Consider the following 24,148-nt stretch of genomic DNA (forward strand, 5'->3'; position numbering starts at 1 on the left):
GGATGTCAGCCAGTCTCTCCACAGTGTGTGAGAGAGGGCGGAGCGGCTCAGAGCAGCGGAGACGCTCCGCGGCGGGAAAGAGACAGGAGAACAGAAAGGCAGCGTTTACCGAGCTTGTGTAGGAGTCCACCCGGTTCACCTGCTTTAGAGCTCGCACTCGTGGCTCACATGCGCAGAAGAAAGACCAGGATTGGCTAGTGGGGCGGTCTCAAATTCTCCACCCGGCCAATCCAGATGCCGTGGAGGAATTGGGCCTGGCCCTCACTGGCGGGCGAGGAGTGTGCCCGCGGGTTTCGTCCTGTCGCAGCTGTTCGCGCCAGTTGTTCTGGTCTGCGCCATGGAGTCGGGGCTAGTCCGGCGTTTAGCCCCGCGCCTGGGCATCACGGAACCGAAAGTCCTGAGGTGAGTCCGGCTGCGCACTCCTCAGTGGCCCTGGGCCCACCTCTGGCGAGATGCGCGTTTTTTCCGCCCGACCGGCGGCGCCGAGAGGAAGACGCGAAAACCTAGCGGGATCCAGGCCCCAGGAAAAACTCGGCAGTGGGCTTACGTGAGCTGGCAAGAAAGCGCCGCTGTAGATGTCCCTGGAAACAGTTCGCTCTGTGGGATAAACGGTGGTAGGAAAGGGAAAGAGGAGAACTTGGGTCATTCCGCAGGTATTTACTGAGGGTCAGTTTACAGCAATGAGTCAGACAGACGGGGTGCGGAACCCAAGGAGGTCTCTTTATCTATGTGGGCAAGAACTATGTAGAAAAAGAAAAGGGTAATGTGTCTTCTGGAACTTATGAAGGGGCGGGGCAGACAGCGGCGCCGCGGCTGCCTTGGGTAAAAAAACGTGCAGGAAAGTCCTCCACGGGGCTGTCGTTTGTGCCGAGACCCGAATGACACCAGCCTTGGGAAGAGTGGCCCAAGCAGAGACAACAGCTTATGCAAAAACCTCGAGATGGAAGGTCTTTTGCATGTTCAGGGTTAGAAACAAAGCCATCGTAGTCAAAGCATGGGGGAGTAGCGCTAGGCCGGGGGTCAGACGCGGTGCCCCAGTAGGTTAGTTACGTAAGGGAAGAAAAGGGGCACTGCTCAAAAGGTTTGTAGACCCCATGGGCTGAGTAATCATTTAAAACAGCTGTTCTCAAAGTGTGGTTCCTGGACCAGCAGTGTGGGTATCATCTTGGCACTTGTGAGAAAAGCAAATTCTCTGGCGTCACCCCAGGCCTACTGATCAGAAACACTGGGATTGGGACCCAGCAATCTGTTCTCACAAGCCCAAAGGTGATTGTCCTGTTTCAAAAGGTTAAGAACCACTGATTTAGAGGAAGGGGTTAAAAGAAGCAATGCTGGTGTAACCTGGCAGCCTCTGTGATAGTTCTTGCTTGTTTCAATAATGGCAGGATGAAAAAAACGGTTGTTTTTTGGAGGAAATGAAGAACTTACTTTTGCCTAAAAATACTTGAGCACAGTAGTATCTGGAGTCAGAGGGCTGGTTCTATTTTATAGTACTCTATCCTCCCCAAATGATAGAGTTTCATTCCTGGTCCCACATAAACTTGCAGAGGAGTTAGGCTCAGAACAAAGTCCACCAAGCTTTATTCATTGTTTACCAGTGTTGGGCACACTTCTGGAAAAGAGTTTAGTGAACATGTTGCTTTTATAACTGATGCTGGGGTTCTTGTTCACAAAGCCAAAGAATGACCATCACAAACACTCAAGGTAGGAGAGCAAAGTACGGGCTTTTATTTAGAGATAAAGTGAAAGGACAGAGCTCCTGGCTCACGCCAGAGAGGGACAACAGTCCGGGCAGCATCTTGGTCTGTGGGCATATGAAACAAGGCCACCTGGCTCAGCCCCCAAGGTAGGCTGAGGTATTGTTTGCTAAGGAGTAAGTTAAGAATTTTTAATGTCTTAACTTCTTGGGTATTAAAATGCATCTTATCTTTAAGGTGGAATCCTTCTTGCCTTTTACTGTGTTGTTTATGGCTGGGCCTGCATGCTAAATTAGTTGGCCAAGTTTGCAAAATCACTTCATCAGATCTGAAGGAGGAAAGACAGCACATAGGCCCAGGCCTTTAACATGTTAAAGTGAATCTTACACATGATTATAAATGATTAGCATAAAAACATGTGCTACTCTTTTTTATCTGGGGTATATTAACTGATCTCATTGAAGAATGACTCTAGAGCTGAATATTTAACGCAGTTTTAGTAGGGGGTTTCCTTGCATGTAGTCATATTGCTCTGACTGCAAATATCCTGCCTTGCTTTTTCTGGAGGCCCTCACCCTACTCTGACTACACCCACATCCCTGTCTCATAACCAGGAAAGCAGAGGAGTACTTGCGACTGTCCCAGGTGAAGTGTACTGGCCTATCTGCACATACCACAGAAACCAGCAATGCAGTCATGTGCCTGGACCTTGCAGCTTCCTATATGAAGTGCCCAATGGACAGAGTAAGTAGGTCCCACTGAATGTTTTAATAACCCAGTACAACACTGAAACTTAATCATATTTTAGTTTTTGGTTGGACTAGGTCCAAATTTTCTGTCAAAATTTGTGTTTTAGAATTTTCCTGGCTATTAGACATTATTATTCTAGATAAACTTTAAAATTGTGTCAGTTTGGAATAAAAAAAAATTTGTCACATTCCTTTACTCTTTACTAACTAGTTTCTGGCCACCTCTTTCTTTAAATTCAAGGCCATCTTCCACAGTGCCCCTAGCATCATTCTCCTTAAGCACATACTTTAAAATCCATCTATGTTTTTCTCCAGTATCATAGTGGTTGAGAGCACAAGTTATGGAATTAGGAGGGGTCACATGTTGAGACTAAATCTCAGCACCACTAGTTACTAGCTCTGTGGGCTTCCAGTTTCCTCATCCATAAAATGGGGATAAGAATATCCATTTCACTGGATTATTGTAAGGACTATTGTAACAACACAATACCTGTCACATAATAATACACTCATTAAATGGTGGCATTAAATACACCATTGGTTCCCAATGGGTTGGTTCTCCATTACCACCAAACTCTCTAGCCTCTCTTGAACTCTAGCCTCCAGGTACACTGTTCAGTTAACAGACCATGCACTTTAATGACTTAAGGCTTTGTAAATGCAACAACTTCTTTTTTTAACCTATTTGTCTTACCTGACCCTGACTTGCTGTTACAGCCTTTGGAAGCTTTCCTTGACACCAGCCAAAGTTGGTTTCCCTCAGTTGTTGCTCCTGCTGTTTCCCAGTTACCCTCCCCTCCTCCATACACTCACATCCCCACTCTACCCCTCTATTAGTACTCTCCTTTCTTTTCTCAAAGAATTGAACATTGGCACCTTTCTTGAAAAACAGGTAACATATATGTCTCCTATTTTTTTATTCACAGCTTGGCTGTAGTAACACTGTGTTACATTTCAAATTGTCTGTGCATACTCATGACTGCCTTTCTGAAGTATGAGCTCCTTGAGAGCAGTACTTAACAGTGCCTGACATGATTAGTGATTTTTTTACTAAATGAAGCCAAACCTTTAGATGGAGTGACTTACCACAGGATTAATTAATTTTGAAAGTTTACTTATATAACAAGTATTTAAGCGTACTAATATAAGATGATTATAATTTTTATGATTCATGTGTATTTTTCCTTTCAAAGGCTTATTTAATCAAACTGTCTGGCTTGAACAAGAAAATGTATCAGAGCTGTTTTAAATCTTTTGAGTGTTTGCTGGGCCTGAATTCAAATGTTGGAATAAGAGACTTAGCCGTACAATTTGGCTGCACAGAAGCAGTCAACATGGCTTCAGAGATACTGCAAAGGTATGAGGCATAAAGAATTTTAATTGAGACTTCATACTGATATACAAAATTATCCAGTGTCTGTTGGTTTTCAGTCTTGAAAAATAATATGCTAAAGTGACAGAATGCATAGCTCATGCATTTAAATAGCTTATAAGTTCTGATTCACATTTGCAGTCCTTTTGAAATAGTATTTTCTAACAAATAATTCTGAAACACTGCTTTCCCTTAAGCTATGAGTCCAGTCTTCCACAAACACGGAAAGCAGATCTTGACTTATCCAGGCCTCTCTTCACCACTGCTGCACTGCTTTCAGCATGCAAGTAAGTGTGCCTTTTAACATTCAGGCAAGTCTACAATTTAGAAGTAAATATATTTCTCATTCCCAAAGAATACTTCTACTCTATTTCAACTCAGAGCATATTTCCCCATATAAATAACATTAAGAGTAGTGGCCAAGAGACCAGATTCTATTTATCCCACAGTATAGCTGACAACTTGGAAGTCATGTGGCCAGAAGTCCATTTGCTTAGTGGCAGCTGGGTATTCTGATTTCAGGCTCTAGCCTTTTATAAGTGATGAAAGCTGTCATTGAAATAGTGGTTGGTTATGATTTTCCAGTCATTCTTTTTTTATTAAGTACTGATTCCAGCTGTTTTTCAACTAATTTATAAACATTTAAGTGATAAATTCTTACATCTAAATCTGAAAATTTTGCATTGTCTTTGTGTATACTGAATTGTTACCTTGGAAATATTAGTAACTTATTTTTGTCTAAAGTTGTCTTATTTTATCTTGCTGGAAAATAAACCTATTCAAACCTTTCTTTGCTCAGTGTAATTTGTTTACAAATTGGGATTACTTGTTATACTGTTCTCTACAAAAGTAGCCATACTCTTTTCCCCTATACACACACCTTTGTTGAATTAAAGGGACATTTTCTCTGAATGCCAATTAATTGCTCTTAGGTATGTGGCTAATACACACCACAACCAAAATTAGTGGCTGGGTAGTAAGAAACCTAAGGGCCAACTACGTTTTGTTTTCTAAGTTTTGAAATTTTAAGAAGTGGTTATTAAGTAGTGTTATTAGAATGTTTTTGGGAGGCAACAGTAGCTTACATTCCTGTAGTATGAGTATTAAGTGTCATGGGTTAAAGTGAGTTGAACACTTTAAAATGCTATGACTGTCACCTAGCAAATTAGTAACATCTGAGGTTTACTAAGAGTGTTCTATAAGGCGTGAAGCACAATAGCAAATGTCTTTTATGTGCCATGCCCCTTTTGTTACATAACAGATCCCATGTATATTTTAACTCTCAGTCCAATATGCAACTAAATAAATAGCTCTAAAAGGCAAATTTGCATGGTTACAGCTAGTGATACATATTTTGAAAAAGATAAAACTAGATAGCTAGGGGCTCTTCTTAAAGCATGGGTAGAAAGGAAGTAAGTTGGTAATCTGGTTGTCCAGGGAAGAAGTCTTAATAGTAATTTGTCAAATTCTTTTGTAGGATTCTGAAGCTAAAGGTGGATAAAAATAAAATACTAACCATTTCTGGTGTAAAAAAAGCCATATTTGATCGACTGTGTAAACAATTAGAAAACATTGGGCAGCAAATCAACAGTGAGTATTCATATTTCAAGAATGTATCATTTGAAAAACTGTCAAGTCTAATATTTTCAAACTTGCAAAATGGCTGTTTACTGAATTCTATATTTAATGTGAACCAGATAAATTTTTAGTGAGAAAATTGTTTTTCTCGGTTTTTCAAATAAAGTGGCTTAATTACCTTTTGAAAAAAACCTGTGGCACTATGAATCCAAGCCTGGGAAATAGATTCTCTGTTAATTTGCTCCACTGTTAAATGCCAGCCTCCAATTACATAAACTATGATAAAAGTGATTTCCTTTTTTTTTCCTGACTTTGAACTGAAAAACATACACATTTAGCACACAAGTATTGTAATATGAATCAACTCCAACTCCATTTGAAAATGCAAATTGAATTACAGTTTTAGGAGTTAGTAATTCACACTTAATCAAGTTAGCACCTCTGAATTCAGCCTTTGTAAAGAAGAAATTCAGTGTGTGTTTTATGGCACAATGTGCTTTTTTTTAAACCATTCTGTTGATTTTTTTCACCTTACTAAGCAAGATCAAAAGTTTCTGAAAATTGGTAGATAATGGCTAACTTCTATGACATGTGAGATTCCCAATGGTAACAATTACACTTTTTTAACAGAATGCTTTATATAGATTTCTTTTCCTATCTTAAAATTTTAAAAGCAGTCATTTGTAAGGATTGCATCAACATCATTTTAGCAGAGCAATATCAAATTTTATTGAAACTGCTTGCATACAAAATATATTGCATTATAACCAAACAAATGTCAACATAAGAATAACCTTTTGTCGCTAATATGTACAGATAATATTGCCCAAGAACAGTTAGTTACATTACAAGGTCATTCTACCTTGGTTGATTCTCTACAGTATTTTAAACCAAAACAGCTTACAAATCATGTGTACAAAGTACCAATTTCTGTTTTCAAATACTATACATTCCCAGAATAAATAACTAGAAATCAGCAATGTTTGGCAATACTTTAAAAGATTTTTTTGCTATATTTGAAATAATGTACAGTTTGTTGCCATTTTATATCCTTATTTGTATGCAAGAAAAAGTAATTAAAAAATTAAAATTGAAAGAAACAAAATAATCACAGGCAGAACTTCACTTTGTATGGCTCTGTGCAGATTCAGTGTTAACCCCTACTTAGAGTTATTTTTTAAGAAAAACATAACATTTTAGAGTGAAGATACTTCACATATTTTTTCTTAGTAAATTTCATTCATTTAAAAAAAACAAAAGAATCAAAACCAAAACCCAACAAGTCAAAAAAGAAAAAAAAAATTGAGAAAAAAAGGTATTTGTTAACCAATTCTAGTCTGCTTTCAATTCTGCTTATAGATTAGACCTAATATTGCAAAGTTTACAAGACATTTAATCTGCTTCCAATGTTTCTTGACAAAGTACCTGTATTTCACAGGATTATTATGCACACATGGTAATGACCTTCCTATCTCCACAAAATAAACTTGAAATTAAAATTAAAACTTGAAAAACTTCACAAAACATGGGAAAGGCAAAATTAAGAAGGCTTTAAGTTAAAACTGGTCATCAGGCCTAAGAGCAGGCATATCCTTCTATCTTTCAACCTGGAAGATTTGTTCCTAACTGAAAACACTAGCCTTTCTCAAAGGAAAAGATAGTTATTTCTCTTCTTCTGTCTCTATGGAAAAGTTACACATCCCTATCAATAACACTATTTGTCAAACTTCAGTGCAACAAAACAAAAACAATTTCTATTCTTATACTGCCTAACCTGATGTTTATTGTAAGGAAAAAAATATGGAAAGCATGCATTCTATAAAATACTAATGTTTGGCAGGGTTTGCTACATCTTTAACATTTAGTGTTTCCAACTTAACCTTCCCTGAACTCTGCATCTAAATAAAATATTCATACCTGCTAAGATATAAAAAGGCATAGATCATACAACTAATAAAAGTGATTTTCAATCCTGGCAAGAGAAGCCACAGAAAAGAGAAGGGCAAGATCATTTGCCTTCACCTTAGCCTAGTATTTCATCAGTCGAACTCCCTAATTTTTATTTGTGATCGAAAATATGCCCAAATGCTAAAATTGAGAATAGGAAGAAATTAACCTTGATGACATTTCTTTCTTTATTAAAGGAGAGCCTGGAGATTCAGCTAATCAACCACGAAAAAAAAGGAAGATATTGGTTGAACTGCCAGCAGAGGGTAATGTATACTAATACTGGATGAATTAGTACAGAGATTAGTGTACAGTGGGTTTAACACAGGGAACAGTGCTGTGCTGCTTTAGTAGCTTTGCCTGACAAAAGTCAGGTTTTAAATAAATCCTGGCAATCATTTAGTAAGTCCAGTTTTCCAAGCAGTCATTTATATAAGTGTTTAATTAAGAATATATCTGGACAGGAGAGGCAATAAAAATACTAGGAGTGGATTAAAGATGACAGTGTGAGAGATGAGACAGAGGCTTCCTCTTAAAACCACATATAATACGAACATATAATTAATACAACTAATCCTGAAAGAGCAACAGGAAAGAAGGATGCACCAGACTGCATACACGTGGAGAAAAGAGCAGACCTCACAGAACAGGGTAATGTACCAAAGCTGTGACCTGGTGGGGCCCAAGCCATTCCCCTACCACAGCTCACCAGCGGAAGGAAGAGAAACAGAGTGGGGAGGGTGTGGAGGCCTGGGAATGCTGAACACCTAGCTCTGGAGATCTGCTCTGTGAGCAGAAACCTACATTTCATGGTGCTTTCATAATTAGGAGGGGTTGGGAAACTAAGATAGCCAGAATACCAGGAGAGACTGAGATTCCAGCCACTTGTGGAAAGCAGGGATCCATATCAGGCTGATCTGTGACAAAAGAGGTGGGGAGTCTAAGAGACTTCCTAACAGTGAGAGCTATGCTAAAGCAGCAAGGATTGCACAGAGCTTCCTGCTCAGGAGAGAGGACAGGTAGACAAAATTGTCTGGGTGCACTCTGCCCAGCAGGTTGGGAACTTTCACAATCTTCAGGCACTGCAACCCCCTCGGGAAGGCTCTGCAGCTCCAACAACCTCCCTCCATGATACGCAGCCTGCGGCACATTCCTCCTGGACAGCCCGCACGTTGCTCACAAACTGGCAAACCCTGCCCTGGCATCAGGCCAGCCAGAGAGCAGCCCTGCATACAGCAGCTACAAATGCGAAGCATAGAGACACATACCTGTGTGGTCAGCCCACTGCTTCCAGCACTGGAGACAGACATAGCAGCCGGAAAGCAGGAAACAGCTCTTTACTACCCCCAAGCATGAACACCACTCCCCTGCAACTCCTGACATTGTGAAAGGGGCGGAGCAGCTCGAGAGAGAGCTTCTGGGCACTAGAGGGCGCCAAATACAAATATGAAACGTCAAAGGAACCTGGTTCAAAGCAAAATTATAAATACACCTGAGAAAGATTCAAATGAAATTGACCTCATGAATCTTCATGAAAGAGATTTAAAAATAAAAATCATAAACGTGCTCATGGAGGTACAGAAAAATATTGAAGAACTCAGGAATGAATGTCGATCAGAGATCCAAACATTATGGAACACACAGTATCAGAAATGAAACATACAATGGAAGGTTTTAAAAGCAGATTAGATATGGTGGAGGAGACAATAAATGAAATAGAAATTAGAGAAGAGGAATACAAAGAAGGTGAGGGACAGAGAGAAAAAAGGATCTCTAAGAATGAAAGAATATTAAGATAACTGAACAATCCTAATGGAACAATATTCATATTATAAGGGTGCCAGAAGAAGAGAAAAAGGGATAGAAAGTGTCTTTGAGGAGGTAATTGCTGAAAAATTCCCCAATCGGGATGGAGATAGTCTCGTAGGCCATGTAGGTGCACATATCTCCCAACACAAAGGACCCAAGGAAGACAACACTAAGACATAATAATTTAAATGGCAAAGATCAAGGATAAGGACAGACTATTAAAAGCAGTCAGAGAGAGAAATAAGATCACATACAAAGGAAAGCCCATCAGGCTCTCATCAGACTTCTCAGCAGAAACCTTACAGGCCAGAAGGGAGTGGCATGATATATTTAATGCAATAAAACAGAAGGGCCTTGAACTAAGAATACTTTATCCGGCAAGATTATCATTTAAATTTGAAGGAGGGATTAAACAATTTCCAGATAAGCAAAAGCTGAGCAAATTTACTTCCCACAAACCATCTCTCCAAAGTATTTTGGAGGGATTGCTATCGAAGGAAGTGTTCCTAAGGTTTAATAGCTGTCACCAGAGGTAATAAAACCACAGTAATGAAAGTAGAACAGTTAATTACTAAGCAAATGCAAAATTAAGTCAACTACCCCCAATGTTAATCAAGGGATAGACAAAGAGGACAGAATATGATATCTAATATATAAAGAATGAAGGACGAAGGAAAAGGAGAAAAAAAGAACCTTTACGTTGTGTTTGTAATAGCATACTAAGTGACTTAAGTTAGACTCTTAGATAGTAAGGAAGTTAACCTTGAACCTTTGGTAACCACTAATCTAAAGTCTGCAGTGGCAATAAGTACATACCTATCAATAATCACCCTAAAAGTAAAGGGTCTGAATGCACCAATCAAAAGACATAAGAGTCACTGAGTGGATAAAAAAACAAGACCCATCTATATGTAGCCTACAAGAGACTCACTTTAAACTCAAAGACATACACAGACTAAAAGACAAGGTATGGAAAATAGATATTTCATGCAACTAACAGAAAAAAGCAGGAGTTGCAGTACTAGTATCAGACAAAATAGACTTCAAAACAAAGAAAGTCACAAGAGACAAAGAAGAACATTACACAGTGATAAAGGGGTCAATCAAACAAGAAGATATAACCATTATAAATATCTATGCACCCAACACAGGAGCACCTACATATGTGAAAGAAATACTAACAGAATTAAAAGGGGAAATAGAATGCAATGGATTCATTCTAGGAGACTTCAAAACTCCACTCTAAAAGAAAGAACAACCTGACAGAAAATAAGTAAGGAGACAGAGGCACTGAAGAGCACATTACAACAGATGGACCTAACAGACATCTTCAGAACTCTACACCCAAAAGCAGCAGGATACACATTCTTCTCAAGTGCACATGGAACATTTTCAAGAATAGATCATATACTAGGCCACAAAAAGAGCCGCAGTAAATTCAAAAAGATTGAAATTGTACCAGCCAGTTTCTCAGACCACAAAAGTATGCAAGTAGAAAAAAATTACACAAAGAAAATGAAAAATCCAACAAATACATGGAGGCTTCACAACATGCTCCTAAATAACCAATAGATCAGTGAACAAATAAAAACAGATGAGGCAATATATGGAGACAAATGATAACAATAATTTAACACTGCAAAATCTGTGGAACGCAGCAAAGGCCACTAAGAGGAAAGTATACAGGCCTATCACAGGAAAGAAGAACAAACCCATATGAACAGTCTAAACTCACAATTAATGAAACTAGAAAAAGAAGAACAAATGAGGGCAAAAGTCAGTAGAAGGAGGGACATAATAAAGATTAGAGCAGAAATAAATACAATCGAGAATAAAACAATAGAACAATCAATGTAAGCAAGAGCTACTTCTTTGAGAAAATAAACAAAATAGATAAACCCATAGCCAGATTTATCAAGAACAAAAGAGAGTCTACACACATAAAATCAGAAAAGAGAAAGGAAAAAAGTACTACGGACACCACAGAAACACACAGAATTATGAGAGAATACTATGAAAAATTATATGCTAACAAACTAGATAGCCTAGAAGAAATGGACAACTTTCTAGAAAAATACAACCTTCCAAGGCTAACCCAGGAAGAAACAGAAAATATGAACAGACCAATTACCACCAACAAAATTGAACTGGTAATGAAAAACCTACCTAAGAAAAAAATCCCTGGACCAGATGGCTTCACCGCTGAATTTTATCAAACATCTAATGAATAATTAATATCCATCCTCCTCAAACTTTTCCAAAAAGTAGAAGAGGAGGGAATACTCCCAAACTCATTCTGTGAGGCCAGCATCACTCTTAATACGAAAATCAGGCAGACACCACAAAAAAAAGAAATTACAGACCAATGTCCCTGATGAACATGGATGCAAAAACACTAAACAAAATATTAGCAAACTGAATTCAAAAATACATTGAAAAGGAAGGAGGAGCCAAGATGGTGGCATGGGTAGTGCAGTGGAAATCTCCTCCCAAAACCATATATGTTTTTGAAAATACGACAAATACAACTATTCTGAAAAGAGAGACCAGAGGATACAGTACAACAGCCAGACTACATCTACATCTGCGAGAACTTAGCATCTCACAAAGGGGGTAAGATACAAGCCTCAGCCTGGCGAGACCTGAGCACTCCCCCCACCCCAGCTCCCCAGTGGGAAGAAAGTCATAGCGGGGAGGGAGTAGAAGCTCAGGACTGCTAAATAGCCAGCCCTAGGAATCCGTACCGGGAGTGCAGACACACATTGCATGGTGTGCTGGATATTAGAGAAAGTGAAAAGTAAAATCTTCAGGAGGGTCTTCGCAGCCGGCTACCCTGGGACAAAAGAAAAGCAAGTGCTTTTTGAAAGTCTTCTTTCAGACTCACAGCTGGATGGAAGTGTCCTGACACACTCAGCCGAGCAGCTGGGATTCCCAGGGAATTTCAGGCGCTCCAGCCCCCTGAGAGGCAATGCAGCCCTGAGGCCCCTCACAGAGATAAACAGCCTGCCAGTTGTTCCCCCTTTGGTGCAACCCTGCTGAAGGGGCCGAGCAGCCGGAGGGCGGCCCTGCATGTGCACACAGTGGCCAAGCACCCAGGGAGCGGCTACACGCACAGCAACTGCTCAGAATCTCCTCCCAGCATGCAGCCACCTGGGCCAGCCCCAGGGGCTGCCACTGATGCGTGGCTGCTGGACACAGGCAGGGACAACCAGGGAAAGGCGCAAAGGGGCGCTGTTTTCACAGGAGAGCACACCCGGCGTGCCTGCACTCCCCACAGGGCTCTGGGCTACGCTGATGGCGCCCCCACCCACAGCAGCTTAGGGGATTAATCTGGATGCTGGGACAGGTGTGCAGGTAACCAACACAGGCAGCAAAGAAGGGCAAGGTGACCAGCAAGCAGGAAAGGATACACACATACTCCCAGCTAACATACGCGCTACCTGTCTACAACTACCTCTATTGCCATGAAAAGGGAAAAAATTTGGTCCACTCCAGAATTACCCAGACAACCCCAGAGAGAGGGCCTGGTGAGATAGATATAACCAGTCTTCCTGAAAAAGAATTCAAAATAAAGGTCATAACTATGCTGTTGGACCTGCAGAGAAATATGCAGGAGCTAAAGGATCCAGTTGGGAGGCAGAATACAGAAATAAAACAATCTCTGTAAGGACTTAAGAGAAGACTGGATGAGGTGCAAGAGGCCATTAATGGAATAGAAATCAGAGAACAGGAACACAGAGAAGCTGAGGCAGAGAGAGATAAAAGGATCTCCAAGAATGAAAGAATATTAAGAGAACTGTGTGACCAATGCAAATGGAACAATATTCGCACTATAGGAGTACCAGAAGAAGAGGAGAGAGAAAAAGGGTTAGAAAGTGTCATTGAAGAAATAATTGCTGAAAACCTCCCAAACTGGGGGAGGAAATAGTCTCTCAGACCATGGAAGCCCACAGAACTCCCAACACAAGGGATGCAAGGAGGACAACACCAAGACATGTAATAATTAAAATGTCAAAGACAAAAGACAAGGACAGAGAATTAAAGGCAGAGAGAGAAAAAATGTCACCTAAAAAGGAAAACCCATCAGGCTATCATCAGACTTCTCAACAGAAACCTTAAAGGCCAGAAGAAAATGGCATGATATATTTAATGCAATGAAACAGAATGGCCTTGAACCAAGAATACTGTATCAAGCATGACTATCATTTAAATATGAAGGAGGGATTAAACAATTCCCAGAGAGGCAAAAGTTGAGGGAATTTGCCTCCCACAAACCACCTCTACAGAATATATAAAGGGACTGCTCTAGATGGAAGCACTCCTAAAGCGAAATACATGTCACCAGAGAAAAAAAAATCACAGCAAAGAAAGCAGACTAACTAAATACTAAAGACAAAAAATAAAATGAAGTACTTACAAAAGCAGTCAAAGGAAACACAAAAGAGTACAGAATAAAACACCTAACATAAAGAATGGAGAAGGAGGAATAATAAGGGAGAGAAATAATCATCAGACTGTGTTTATAATAGCTTAATAAGAGAGTTAAGTCAGATGGTTATATACTAGAAAAGGTACTCTTCAACCTTTGGTAACCATGAATCTGAAGCCTGTAATGGCAATAAGTACATATATTTCAATAATCACCCTAAATGTAAATGGACAGAATACCCCAATCAAAAGACACAGAGTAGTAGAATGGATAAAAAAGCAAGAACCATGTACATGCTGCTTACAAGATACCTAAAACCTAGAGACATACACAGACTAAAAATCAAGGAATGGAAAAAGATATTTCATGCAAACAATAGGGAGAAAAAGGCAGGTGTTGCAGTACTTGTCTCAGATAAAATAGACTTCAGAACAAAGAAAGTAACAAGAGATAAAGAAGGACATTACATAATGATAAAGGGGTCAGTCCAACAAGATGATATAACCATTATAAATATATGTGTGCCCAATACAGGAGCACCAACATGTGTGAAATAAATACAAACAGAATTAAAGGACAAAATAGAATGCAATGTTTTTGTTCTAGGAGACTTCAACACACCACTCATTGCAAAGGACAGATCCACCAGACAGAAAATAAGTAAGGACACAGAGGCACTGAACAATGCACTAGAACAGAAGGATTTAACAGACACCTACATGCAAGAACTCTACATGCAAAAGCAGCAGGATACACATTCTTCTCAAGGGCACATGGAACATTGTCCAGAATAGACCATATACTAGGCCATGAAAAGAGCCTCAGTAAATTCAAAAAGATTGAAATTCTACCAACCAACTTCTCAGACCACAAAGGCATAAAAGTAGAAAGAAATTGTACAAAGAAAAAAAGGCTCACAAGCACAAAGAGGCTTAACAGCATGCTCCTAAATAATGAATCAATGACCAAATTAAGAGAGAGATCAAGCAATATATGGAGACAAATGATAACAACAGCCCAAAGCCCCAACTTCTGTGGGATGCCGCAAAAGCAGTTCTTAGAGGAAAGTATATAGCGATCCAGGCATATTTAAAGAAGAAAAACAATACCAAATGAATAGACCAAAGTCACAATTATTGAAACTAGAAAAAGAAGAACAAATCAGGCACAAAGTCAGCAGAAGGAGGGACATAGTAAAGATCAGAGAAGAAATAAATACAATTGAGGAGAATACAACAATAGAAAAAATGAAACCAAGAACTGGTTCCTTGAGACAATAAACAAAATAGATAAGCCTCTAGCCAGGCTTATTAAGAGAAAAAGAGAATCAACACACATCAACAGAATCAGAAACAAAAAAGGAAAAAATCACAATGGACAATGTGATGTCCCCCGCAAAGGACCCCGAATACCCCCAAGCAATCCTGAGAAGGAAGAATAAAGCAGGGGGATCTCGCTTCTCAACTTTAACCTCTACCACAAAGCCACAGTAATCAAGACAATTTGGTACTGGCACAAGAACAGACGCACAGACCAGTGGAACAGAATAGAGAATCCAGATATTAACCCAAACATATATGGTCTATTAATATGTGATAAAGTAGCCATGGACATACAATGGGGAAGTGACAGCCTCTTCAACAGCTGGTGTTTTCAAAACTGTACAGCTACATGTAAGAGAAATACATGTACAGAAATACAAAGAATTATTAGAGAATACTATGAAAACCTGTATGCTAACAAGCTGGAAAACCTAGAAGAAATGGACAAATTCCTAGAAAAATACAACCTTCCAAGACTGACGAAGGAAGAAACAGAAAATCTAAGCAGACCAATTATCAGCAAAGAAATTGAAGTGGTAATCAAAAAACTACCCAAGAACAAAACCCGTGGGCCAGATGGATTCATTGCTGAATTTTATCAGACGTATAGAGATGACATATTAACCATTCTCCTTAAAGTTTTCCAAAAAATAGAAGAGAAGGGAATACTTCCAAACTCACTCTATGAAGCCAGCATCACACTATACCAAACCCAGGCAAAGACCCCACCAAAAAAGAAAATTACAAACCAATATCCCCAATGAACATAGATGCAAAAATACTCAACAAAATATTAGCAAACTGAATTCAAAAATACATCAAGAGGCTCATACAGCATGATCACGTGGGACTCATCTCAGAGATGCAAGGATGGTACAACATTTGAAAATCCATCAGTATCATCCACCACATAAACAAAAAGGACAAAAACCACATGATCATCTACATAGATGCTTAAAAAAGTTCGAGAAAATTCAATATCCATTCATGATAAAAACTCTCAACAAAATGGGTATAGAGGACAAATACCTCAACATAATAAAGGCCATATATGACAAACCCACAGCCAACATCATTCATAAGAGCAAGAAGCTCAAAGCTTTTTCTCTAAGATTGGGAACAAGATAGGGATGCTCACTCTCCCCACAGCTACTCAACATAGTACTAGACGTCCTAGTCATGGCAATCAGACAAAACAAAGAAATACAAGGTATCCAGATTGGTAAAGAAGTCAAACTGTCACTATTTGTAGCTGACATGATATTGTACATAAAAACCCCTAAAGACTCCACTCAAAAATTACTAGAACTAATATCTGAATTCAGCAAAGGTGCAGGATACAAAATTAATACACAGAAATCTGTGGCTTTCCTATACACTAACAATGAACTAGCAGAAAGAAAATCAGGAAACAATTCCATTCACAATTGCATCAAAAAGAATAAAATACCTAGGAGTAAACCTAACCAAGGAAGTGAAAGACCTATACCCTGAAAACTACAAGAAACTCCTAAGAGTAATTAAAGAGGGCACTAACAAATGGAAACTCATCGCATGCTCTTAGCTAGGAAGAATTAATATAGTCAATACGGTCATCCTGCCTAAAGCAATCCACAGATTCAGTGCAATGCCTATCAAAATACCAACAGCATTCTTTAATGAATGGAAAAAATAGTTTTAAAATTCATATGGAACCGCAAAGGACCCCGAATACCCCCAAGCAATCCTGAGAAGGAAGAATAAAGCAGGGGGGATCTCGCTTCTCAACTTTAACCTCTACCACAAAGCCACAGTAATCAAGACAATTTGGTACTGGCACAAGAACAGACGCACAGACCAGTGGAACAGAATAGAGAATCCAGATATTAACCCAAACATATATGGTCTATTAATATGTGATAAAGTAGCCATGGACATACAATGGGGAAATGACAGCCTCTTCAACAGCTGGTGTTTTCAAAACTGTACAGCTACATGTAAGAGAATGAAACTGGATCATTGTCTAACTCCATAGACAAAAGTAAATTCAAAATGGATCAAAGACCTGAATGTAAGTCATGAAACCATAAGACTCTTAGAAGAAAATATAGCAAAAATATCTTCGACCTAAACATGAGCGACTTCTTCATGAACATATCTCCCCAGGCAAAGGAAACAAGCAAAAATGAACAAGCGGGACTACATCAAACTGAAAACCTTTTGTACAGCAAAGGAAATCAATAGAACAAAAAGGCATCCTACAGTATGGAAGAATGTATTCATAAATGACACAAATCCGATAAAGGGTTGACATCCAAAATATATAAAGAGATCACACACCTCAACAAACAAAAAGCAAATAATCCAATTAAGAAATGGTCAGAGGAGCTGAACAGTTCTCCAAAGAAGAAATTCAGATGGCCAACAGACACACGAAAATATGCTCCACATCACTAATTACCAGGGAAATGCAAATTAAAACCACAATGAGATATCACCTCACACCAGTAAGGATTACCACCATCCAAAAGACAAACAACAACAAATGTTGGCGGGGATGTGGAGAAAGGGGAATCCTCCTACACTGCTGGTGGGAATGTAAACTAGTTCAACCATTGTTGAAAGTAGTGTGGAGGTTCCTCAGAAAGCTCAAAATAGAAATACCATTTGACCCAGGAATTCCATTCCTAGGAATTTACCCTATGAACACAGCAGCCCAGTTTGAAAAAGACCGATGCACCCCTATGTTTATTGAAGCACTATTCACATTAGCCAAGAAATGGAAGCAAACTAAGTGTCCATCAGTAGATGAATGGATAAAGAAGATGTGGTACATATACACAATGGAATATTATTCAACCAGAAGAAGAAAACAAATCCTACCATTTGTAACAACATGGATGGAGCTAGAGGGTATTATGCTCAGTGAAATAAGTCAGGCAGAGAAAGACAAGTAACAGATGATTTTACTCAGCTGGGGAGTATAAGAACAAAGCAAAAACTGAAGGAGCAAAACCGCAGCAGACTCACAAAACCCAAGAATGAACTAACAGTTACCAAAGGGAAAGGGACTGGGCAGGATGTGTGGGAAGGGAGGGATGATGGGGGATAAAGAAAGGGGGCATTATGAGTAGCTTTTATAATGTGTAGGTGTCACGGGAAGGGCTGTACATCACAGAGAAGACAAGTAGTGATTCTACAACATCTTACTACACTGATGGACAATGACTGAAATGGGGAATATGGGCAGAATTCGATGGTCGGGGGAGTCTAGTAAACATAATGTTCCTCATGTAATTGTAGAGTAATGATACCAAAAATAAACATCAAAAAGATGATCCGTCATGATGAAATAGGATTTATTCTAGGGATGCAAGGATGGTACAACATTCAAAAATCCATCATCATCATCCACCACATTAACAAAAAGAAGGACAAAACCCACATGATCATCTCCACAGATGCTGAAAAAGCATTTAACAAAATTCAACATCCATTCATGATAAAAATTCAAAATAAAATGGGTCAAGGGCAAGTACCTCAACATAATAAAGGCCATATATGACAAACCGACAGCCAGCATTATACTTAATACCTAGAAGCAGAAAGCTTTTTTCCTTCAAGATCGGAAACAAGACAAGGATGCCACCCTCCCCACTTTTATTCAGCATATTTCTGGAGGTCCTAGCTACAGCAATCAGACAACACAAAGAAAGAAAAGGCATCCAGGTTGGCAAGAAATAAGTTAAACTGTCCCTGTTTGCAGATGACATGATAATGTACATAAAAATCCCTAAAGACTCCACTCCAAAACTATGAGAGTATCTGAATTCAGCCACGTTGCAGGATACAAAATTAATACACAGAAATCTGTTGCTTTCATATACACTAACGATGAACTAGCAGAAAGAGAAATCAGGAAAACAATCCCATTCACACTTGCATCAAAAAGAATGATACACCTAGGAACAAACGTAACCAAGGAAGTGAAAGACCTCTACTCTGAAAACTACAGGATACTCCTAAGTGAAATTAAAGAGGATACTAATAAATGGAAACACATCCCATACTCATGGATAGGAGGAATTAATATTGTCAAAATTGCCATCGTGCCTAAAGCAATCTACAGATTCCATGCAATTCCTATGAAATTACCAACAGCATTTTTCCTTGAAGTAGAGTAAATCGTTCTAAAATTCACATGGAACCTCAAAAGATCCCAAATAGCGAAAGCAATCCTGATAAGGAAGAATAAAGCTGGGGGGATTAAGCTCCCCAACTTCAAGCTCTATCACAAATCCACAGTAATCAAGACAATTTGGTACTGGCTCAAGAACAGACCCATAGACCAGTGGAACAGACTAGAGAGCCCTGATATAAACCCAAGCATATATGGTCAATTAATGTACGATAAAGGAGCCATGGACCTACAGGGGAAATGACAGCCACTTTAACAACTGGTTTTGGCAAAACTGGACAGCTACATGAAGAGAATGAAACTGGATTATTGTTTAACCCCATACAGAAAAGTAAACTCAAAATGGATCAAAGACCTGAATGTAAGTCATGAAACCATAAAAATCTTAGAAGACAATATAAGCACAAATTTCCTGAATAAAAACATGAGCAGCTTCTTCCTGAATGCATCTCCTTGAGCAAGGGACACAAACGCAAAAATAAACATGAGACTACATCAAACTAAAAAGCTCCTCTATGGCAAAGGATACTATCAACAGAACAAGAAGGAATCCTCCAATATGGGAGAATATATTTGTAAATGACATATCTGACAAGGACTTAACATCCAAAATATATAAAGAACTCACACACCTCAGCACCCTAAAAGCAAATAACCTGATTAAAAATGGGCAGAGGATATGAGGAGACAATTCTCCAAAGAAGAAATTCAGATGGCCAACAGACATGAAAAGATGCTCCACATCACAAATCACCAGGGAAATATAAATTAAAACCACAATGAGATATCACCTCACATCAGTAAGGATGGCTAGCATCAAAAAGACTAAGAACAACAAATGCTGGCGAGGATGCGATGTGAAAGGGGAACCCTCCTGCACTGCTGTTGGGAATGTAAGCTAGTTCAACCATTGTGGAAAGCAATATGGAGGTTCCTCAAAACCAAAAAATAGAAATACCATTTCTAGAATACAAGTTCTCAGATTCAAAAAGACATATAAACCCCTGTTTATCACAGCACTGTTTATAGTAACCAAGATATGGAAGCAACCTAAGTGTTCATCAGTAGATGAATGGATAAAGAAGAGGTGGTACATATGCACAATGGAATACTATTCAGCCTTAAGAAAGAAATCCTGCCGTTTGCAACAACATGGATAGAGCTGGAGGATATTATGCTTAGTGAAATAAGCCAAACGGAAAAAGACAAGTACCAAATGATTTCCCTCATTTGTGGAGTATAACAAGGGAGCAAAACTGAACGAACAAAACAGCAGACTCACAGACTCCAAGAAAGGACTAGCAATTACCAAAGGGGAGGTGTGTGGAAGGGCTGGTCGGGAGGGAGGGAGAAGGGGATTGATGGGTATTATGTTTAGTACACACGGTGTTAGGGGTCATGGGGTAAACTGTGGCACAGAGAAGGCAAATAGTGAACCTGTGGCATTTTAGTGCACTGATGGATAGTGCAATGGGGTATGGGTGGGGACTTAATAATGTGGGTAAATATAGTAACCACGTTGTTTTTTCATATGGAACCTTCATAAGAGAGTATATCAATAATACTTTAATAAAAAATTAAAATATCTATATATATCTGAAGCCAAATTCCTTAGGTTCAGATCCTTCTTTACCACCTATTGGCTCTGTAATTTTAGGTAAGTCTATTAATTTCTGCAAGCTTTAATCTCTTAATCTATAAAGTATGATTATATTAGCACTCATGTGAAAGAATTGTGGTGGTTGAGGTTTGAATGTGATATTATGAAGTGCTTAGTTCATTGCCTATAACACACAAGGTAAGTGCTTGATGAATGCTAGCTATTTCCAGGATGTCTTGGAATGCTTAGAGTATAAAAAGAGCAAAGAACTGATATGTTAGCTGTTATTTCCACTTTTCATTTCAGTACCTTATTCCGTGTTACATTAGATACTTATAAACAAGTTTACTCTTTTCTTAATTCATTTGTGAACAATTCAAAAATACTTGAAAATATTATCTTACAGAAACAGAGAAGGTAGAGATCCCACATGAACTGCATAGAGATGAAGATCTGACACAGGATTATGAAGAGTGGAAAAGGAAAATTTTGGAAAATGCTGCCAAAATCCAAAATGGTACGACAGAGAAATTACAGCTTCCAGACTGCCATGTACCGGAAGACGACAGTACATCTGCCAGCTCAAAGAAGATGTAAGGGCTTTGGAATTTTGTTTGAACTTTTATAACCGGGATCCTAAGACTATTGACTTTATAGCAAAGAATGGGGGCTGAATTCTGTGCAGCAGGCTGACCCCTGACACAGGCCATCAATTCATATGATCAGCCACTATGCCTGCTTGGCATAGCCTTGACTCCCCACAAGTCTGTATTCATGCAAAATGAAATTGAAGCCATTTTGCTTTTTTGTTTTGTTTTAAGCAAACGACAGCCTCCTGTCCTGTCCAGAATGAAACTCAGCCAAGTTTTCATCCACGTTCCTTGGTTTGACTGAGTCAGTATATGGTAAAGCCTAAGTTAATAAATATTATTGCATGTGTTCATATTGCCCGTGTTCATATTGCCCTTGTCATTGGGGAAATGTTTGCTACTACAGCAGGAACAAGCCCAGGTTGCTCTTCACTGAACCACACTGCTCACCAAAGCACAAACTCTTGAATCAGACTTTGTGAGTTTAGAACTCTGCTCGACGACTTAGCACCTATGAAGCATTGAGCAATTTAATGCCTTTACGCCTCATCTATAAACAGAACTAAAAGTGGTGTCTAACTCATAGAACAATTTGGAGGAGTATGTAAACAAATACTTGTAAAGCATTTAGCACAGTACCTGAGTAAGTATTTAGTAACAATTAGAATATAGATACATGAAGAGGTCTTGCATAATGAACACATTTAAAACATATCAGATGGACTGATTTTTTTTGTATCATTAATATACACTTACATGAGCCACACTGGTTATTAAATTCCCCCCATTATCAAGTCCCCGCCACATACCCCATTACAGTCACTGTCCATCAGCATGATAAGATGTTATAAAAACACTACTTGTCTACTCTGTGCTATACTGCCTTCCCTGTGCCACCCTCCTACATTATATGTGCTAATCATAATGCCCCTTTTTCCCATTATCCCTCCCTTCCCAACCATCCTCCTCAGGTGCTTTCCCTTTTGGCAACTATTAGTCCATTCTTCGGTTCTGTGAGTCTGCTGCTGTTTTGTTCCTTCAGTTTTTTATTTGTTCTTATACTCCACATATGAGTGAAATAATTTGATACTTGTCTTTCTCCTCCTGGCTTACTTCACTGAGCATGATACAGTCTAGCTCCATCCATGCTGCAAATGGTAGGATTTGTTTTCTTATGGCTGAATAATATTCCATGTGCATATGTACCACATCTTCTTTATTCATTCATCTACTAATGGACACTTAGGTTCCCTCCATTGCTTGGCTATTATAAATAGTGCTGCGATAAATGGGTGCATATATCTTTTTCAAACGGGGCTCATGCATTCATAGGGTAAATTCCTAGGAGTGGAAATCTTGGGTCAAATGGTATTTCCATTTTTAGTTTTTTGAGGAACGTCCATACTGCTTCCCACAAAGGTTGAACTAATTTACATTCCTACCAGCAGTGTTAGTAGGGTTACCCTTTCTCCACACCCTTGCCAACATTTGTTGTTGTTTGTCTTTTGTATGGTGGCCATCCTAACTGGTGTGAGGTGATATCTCATTGTGGTTTTGATTTGCATTTCTCTGATGATTAGCAATGTGGAGCATCTTTTCATATGCCTGTTGGCCATCTGAATTTCTTCTTTGGAGAAGTGTCTCTTTAGATCCTCTGCCCATTTTTTAATTCAATTGATTGCTTTTTGTGTTTTGAGGTGCATGAGCTCTTTGTATATTTTGGATGTTAACACCTTATCGGACATGTCATTTATGAGTATATTCTTCCATACCGTAGGATCCCTTTTTGTTCTGCTGATGGTGTCCTTTGCTGTACAGAAGGTTTTTAGTTTGATATAGTCCCACTTATTCATTTTTGTTTGTTTCCCTTGTCCATGGAGATACGTTCATAAAGACGTTGCTCATGTTTATATTCAAGAGAGTTTTGCCTATATTTTCTTCTAAGAGTTTTATGGTTTAATGACTTACATTCAGGTCTTTAGTCCATTTAGAGTTTACTTTTGTGTATGGGGTTAGACAGTAATCCAGTTTCATTCTCTTACATGTAGCTGTCCAGTTTTCCCAACACCAGCTGTTGAAGAGGCTGTCGTTTCCAGTTTGCACATCCTTGGCTCCTTTATTGTATTTTAATTGACCATATATGCTTGGGTTAATATCTGGACTCTCTATTCTGTTCCACTGGTCTATGGGTCTGTTCTTGTGCCAGTACCAAATTGTCTTGATTTCTGTGGCTTTGTAGTAGAGCTTGAAGTTGGGAAGCGAAATCTCCCCAGCTTTATTCTTCCTTCTCAGGATTGCTTTGGCTCTTCTGGGTCTTCTGTGGTTCCATATGAATTTTAAAACTATTTGTTCCACTTCATTGTAGAATGCTGTGGATATTTTGATAGGGATTGCATTGAATCTGTAGATTGCTTTAGGCAGGATGGCCATTTCGACAATATTAATTATTCCTAGCCAAGAGAATGGGAGGAGTTTCCATTTGTTAGTATCCTCTTAAATTTCTCTTAAGAGTGTCTTGCAGTTTTCAGAGTATAGGTCTTTCACTTCCTTGGTTAGGTTTATTCCTAGGTATTTTATTCTTTTGGTGCAGTTGTGAATGGAATTTTTTTCCTGATTTCTCTTTCTGCTGGTACATCGTTAGTGTATAGTAATGCAACAGATTTATGTGTATTGATTTTGTATCCTGCAACGTTGCTGAATTCACATATTAGATCTAATAGTTTTGGAGTGGAGTCTTTAGGGTTTTTTATGTACAATATCATGTCATCTGCAAACAGGGACACTTTTTGACTTCTTCCTTACATATCCGGAAGCCTTTTATTTCTTTCTGTTGTCTTGATTGCCATGCTGAGAATCTCCAGTATTACGTTGAATAAAA

The 24,148-nt window shown here is 39.0% G+C and overlaps 1 protein-coding gene across 2 annotated transcripts; it reads left to right on the forward strand.

Annotated features, from left to right (window-relative positions):
* ORC6 (origin recognition complex subunit 6) lies at positions 1–21,627 on the forward strand. 2 transcript variants are annotated; one of them, XM_037020770.2, is made up of 7 exons: positions 2–402; positions 2,312–2,441; positions 3,640–3,803; positions 4,016–4,105; positions 5,296–5,408; positions 7,541–7,609; positions 21,087–21,627. In XM_037020770.2, the coding sequence occupies exons 1-7, from the start codon at positions 338–340 to the stop codon at positions 21,275–21,277; spliced, it is 822 nt and encodes a 273-aa protein (XP_036876665.1). In that variant the 5' UTR covers positions 2–337; the 3' UTR covers positions 21,278–21,627. The 2 variants fall into 2 exon arrangements, with proteins under 2 accessions (XP_036876666.1, XP_036876665.1); XM_037020771.2 differs by lacking the exon at positions 4,016–4,105 and having other exon boundaries at positions 1–402.
* Positions 21,628–24,148: the final 2,521 nt, after the last annotated feature.

Source organism: Manis javanica, chromosome 17 (genome assembly GCF_040802235.1).
Source record: "Manis javanica isolate MJ-LG chromosome 17, MJ_LKY, whole genome shotgun sequence".
In the NCBI taxonomy this organism is placed as follows: domain Eukaryota; kingdom Metazoa; phylum Chordata; class Mammalia; order Pholidota; family Manidae; genus Manis; species Manis javanica.

Excerpts from the sequence above, each read along its gene's own strand:
- ORC6 (XM_037020770.2), top strand. The coding sequence starts at position 338 with ATGGAGTCGGGGCTAGTCCGGCGTTTAGCCCCGCGCCTGGGCATCACG. Across the intron at positions 2,442-3,639 it reads TGAAGTGCCCAATGGACAGA|GCTTATTTAATCAAACTGTC; the intron begins GTAAGTAGGTCC and ends TTCCTTTCAAAG. Across the intron at positions 7,610-21,086 it reads GGTTGAACTGCCAGCAGAGG|AAACAGAGAAGGTAGAGATC; the intron begins GTAATGTATACT and ends ATTATCTTACAG.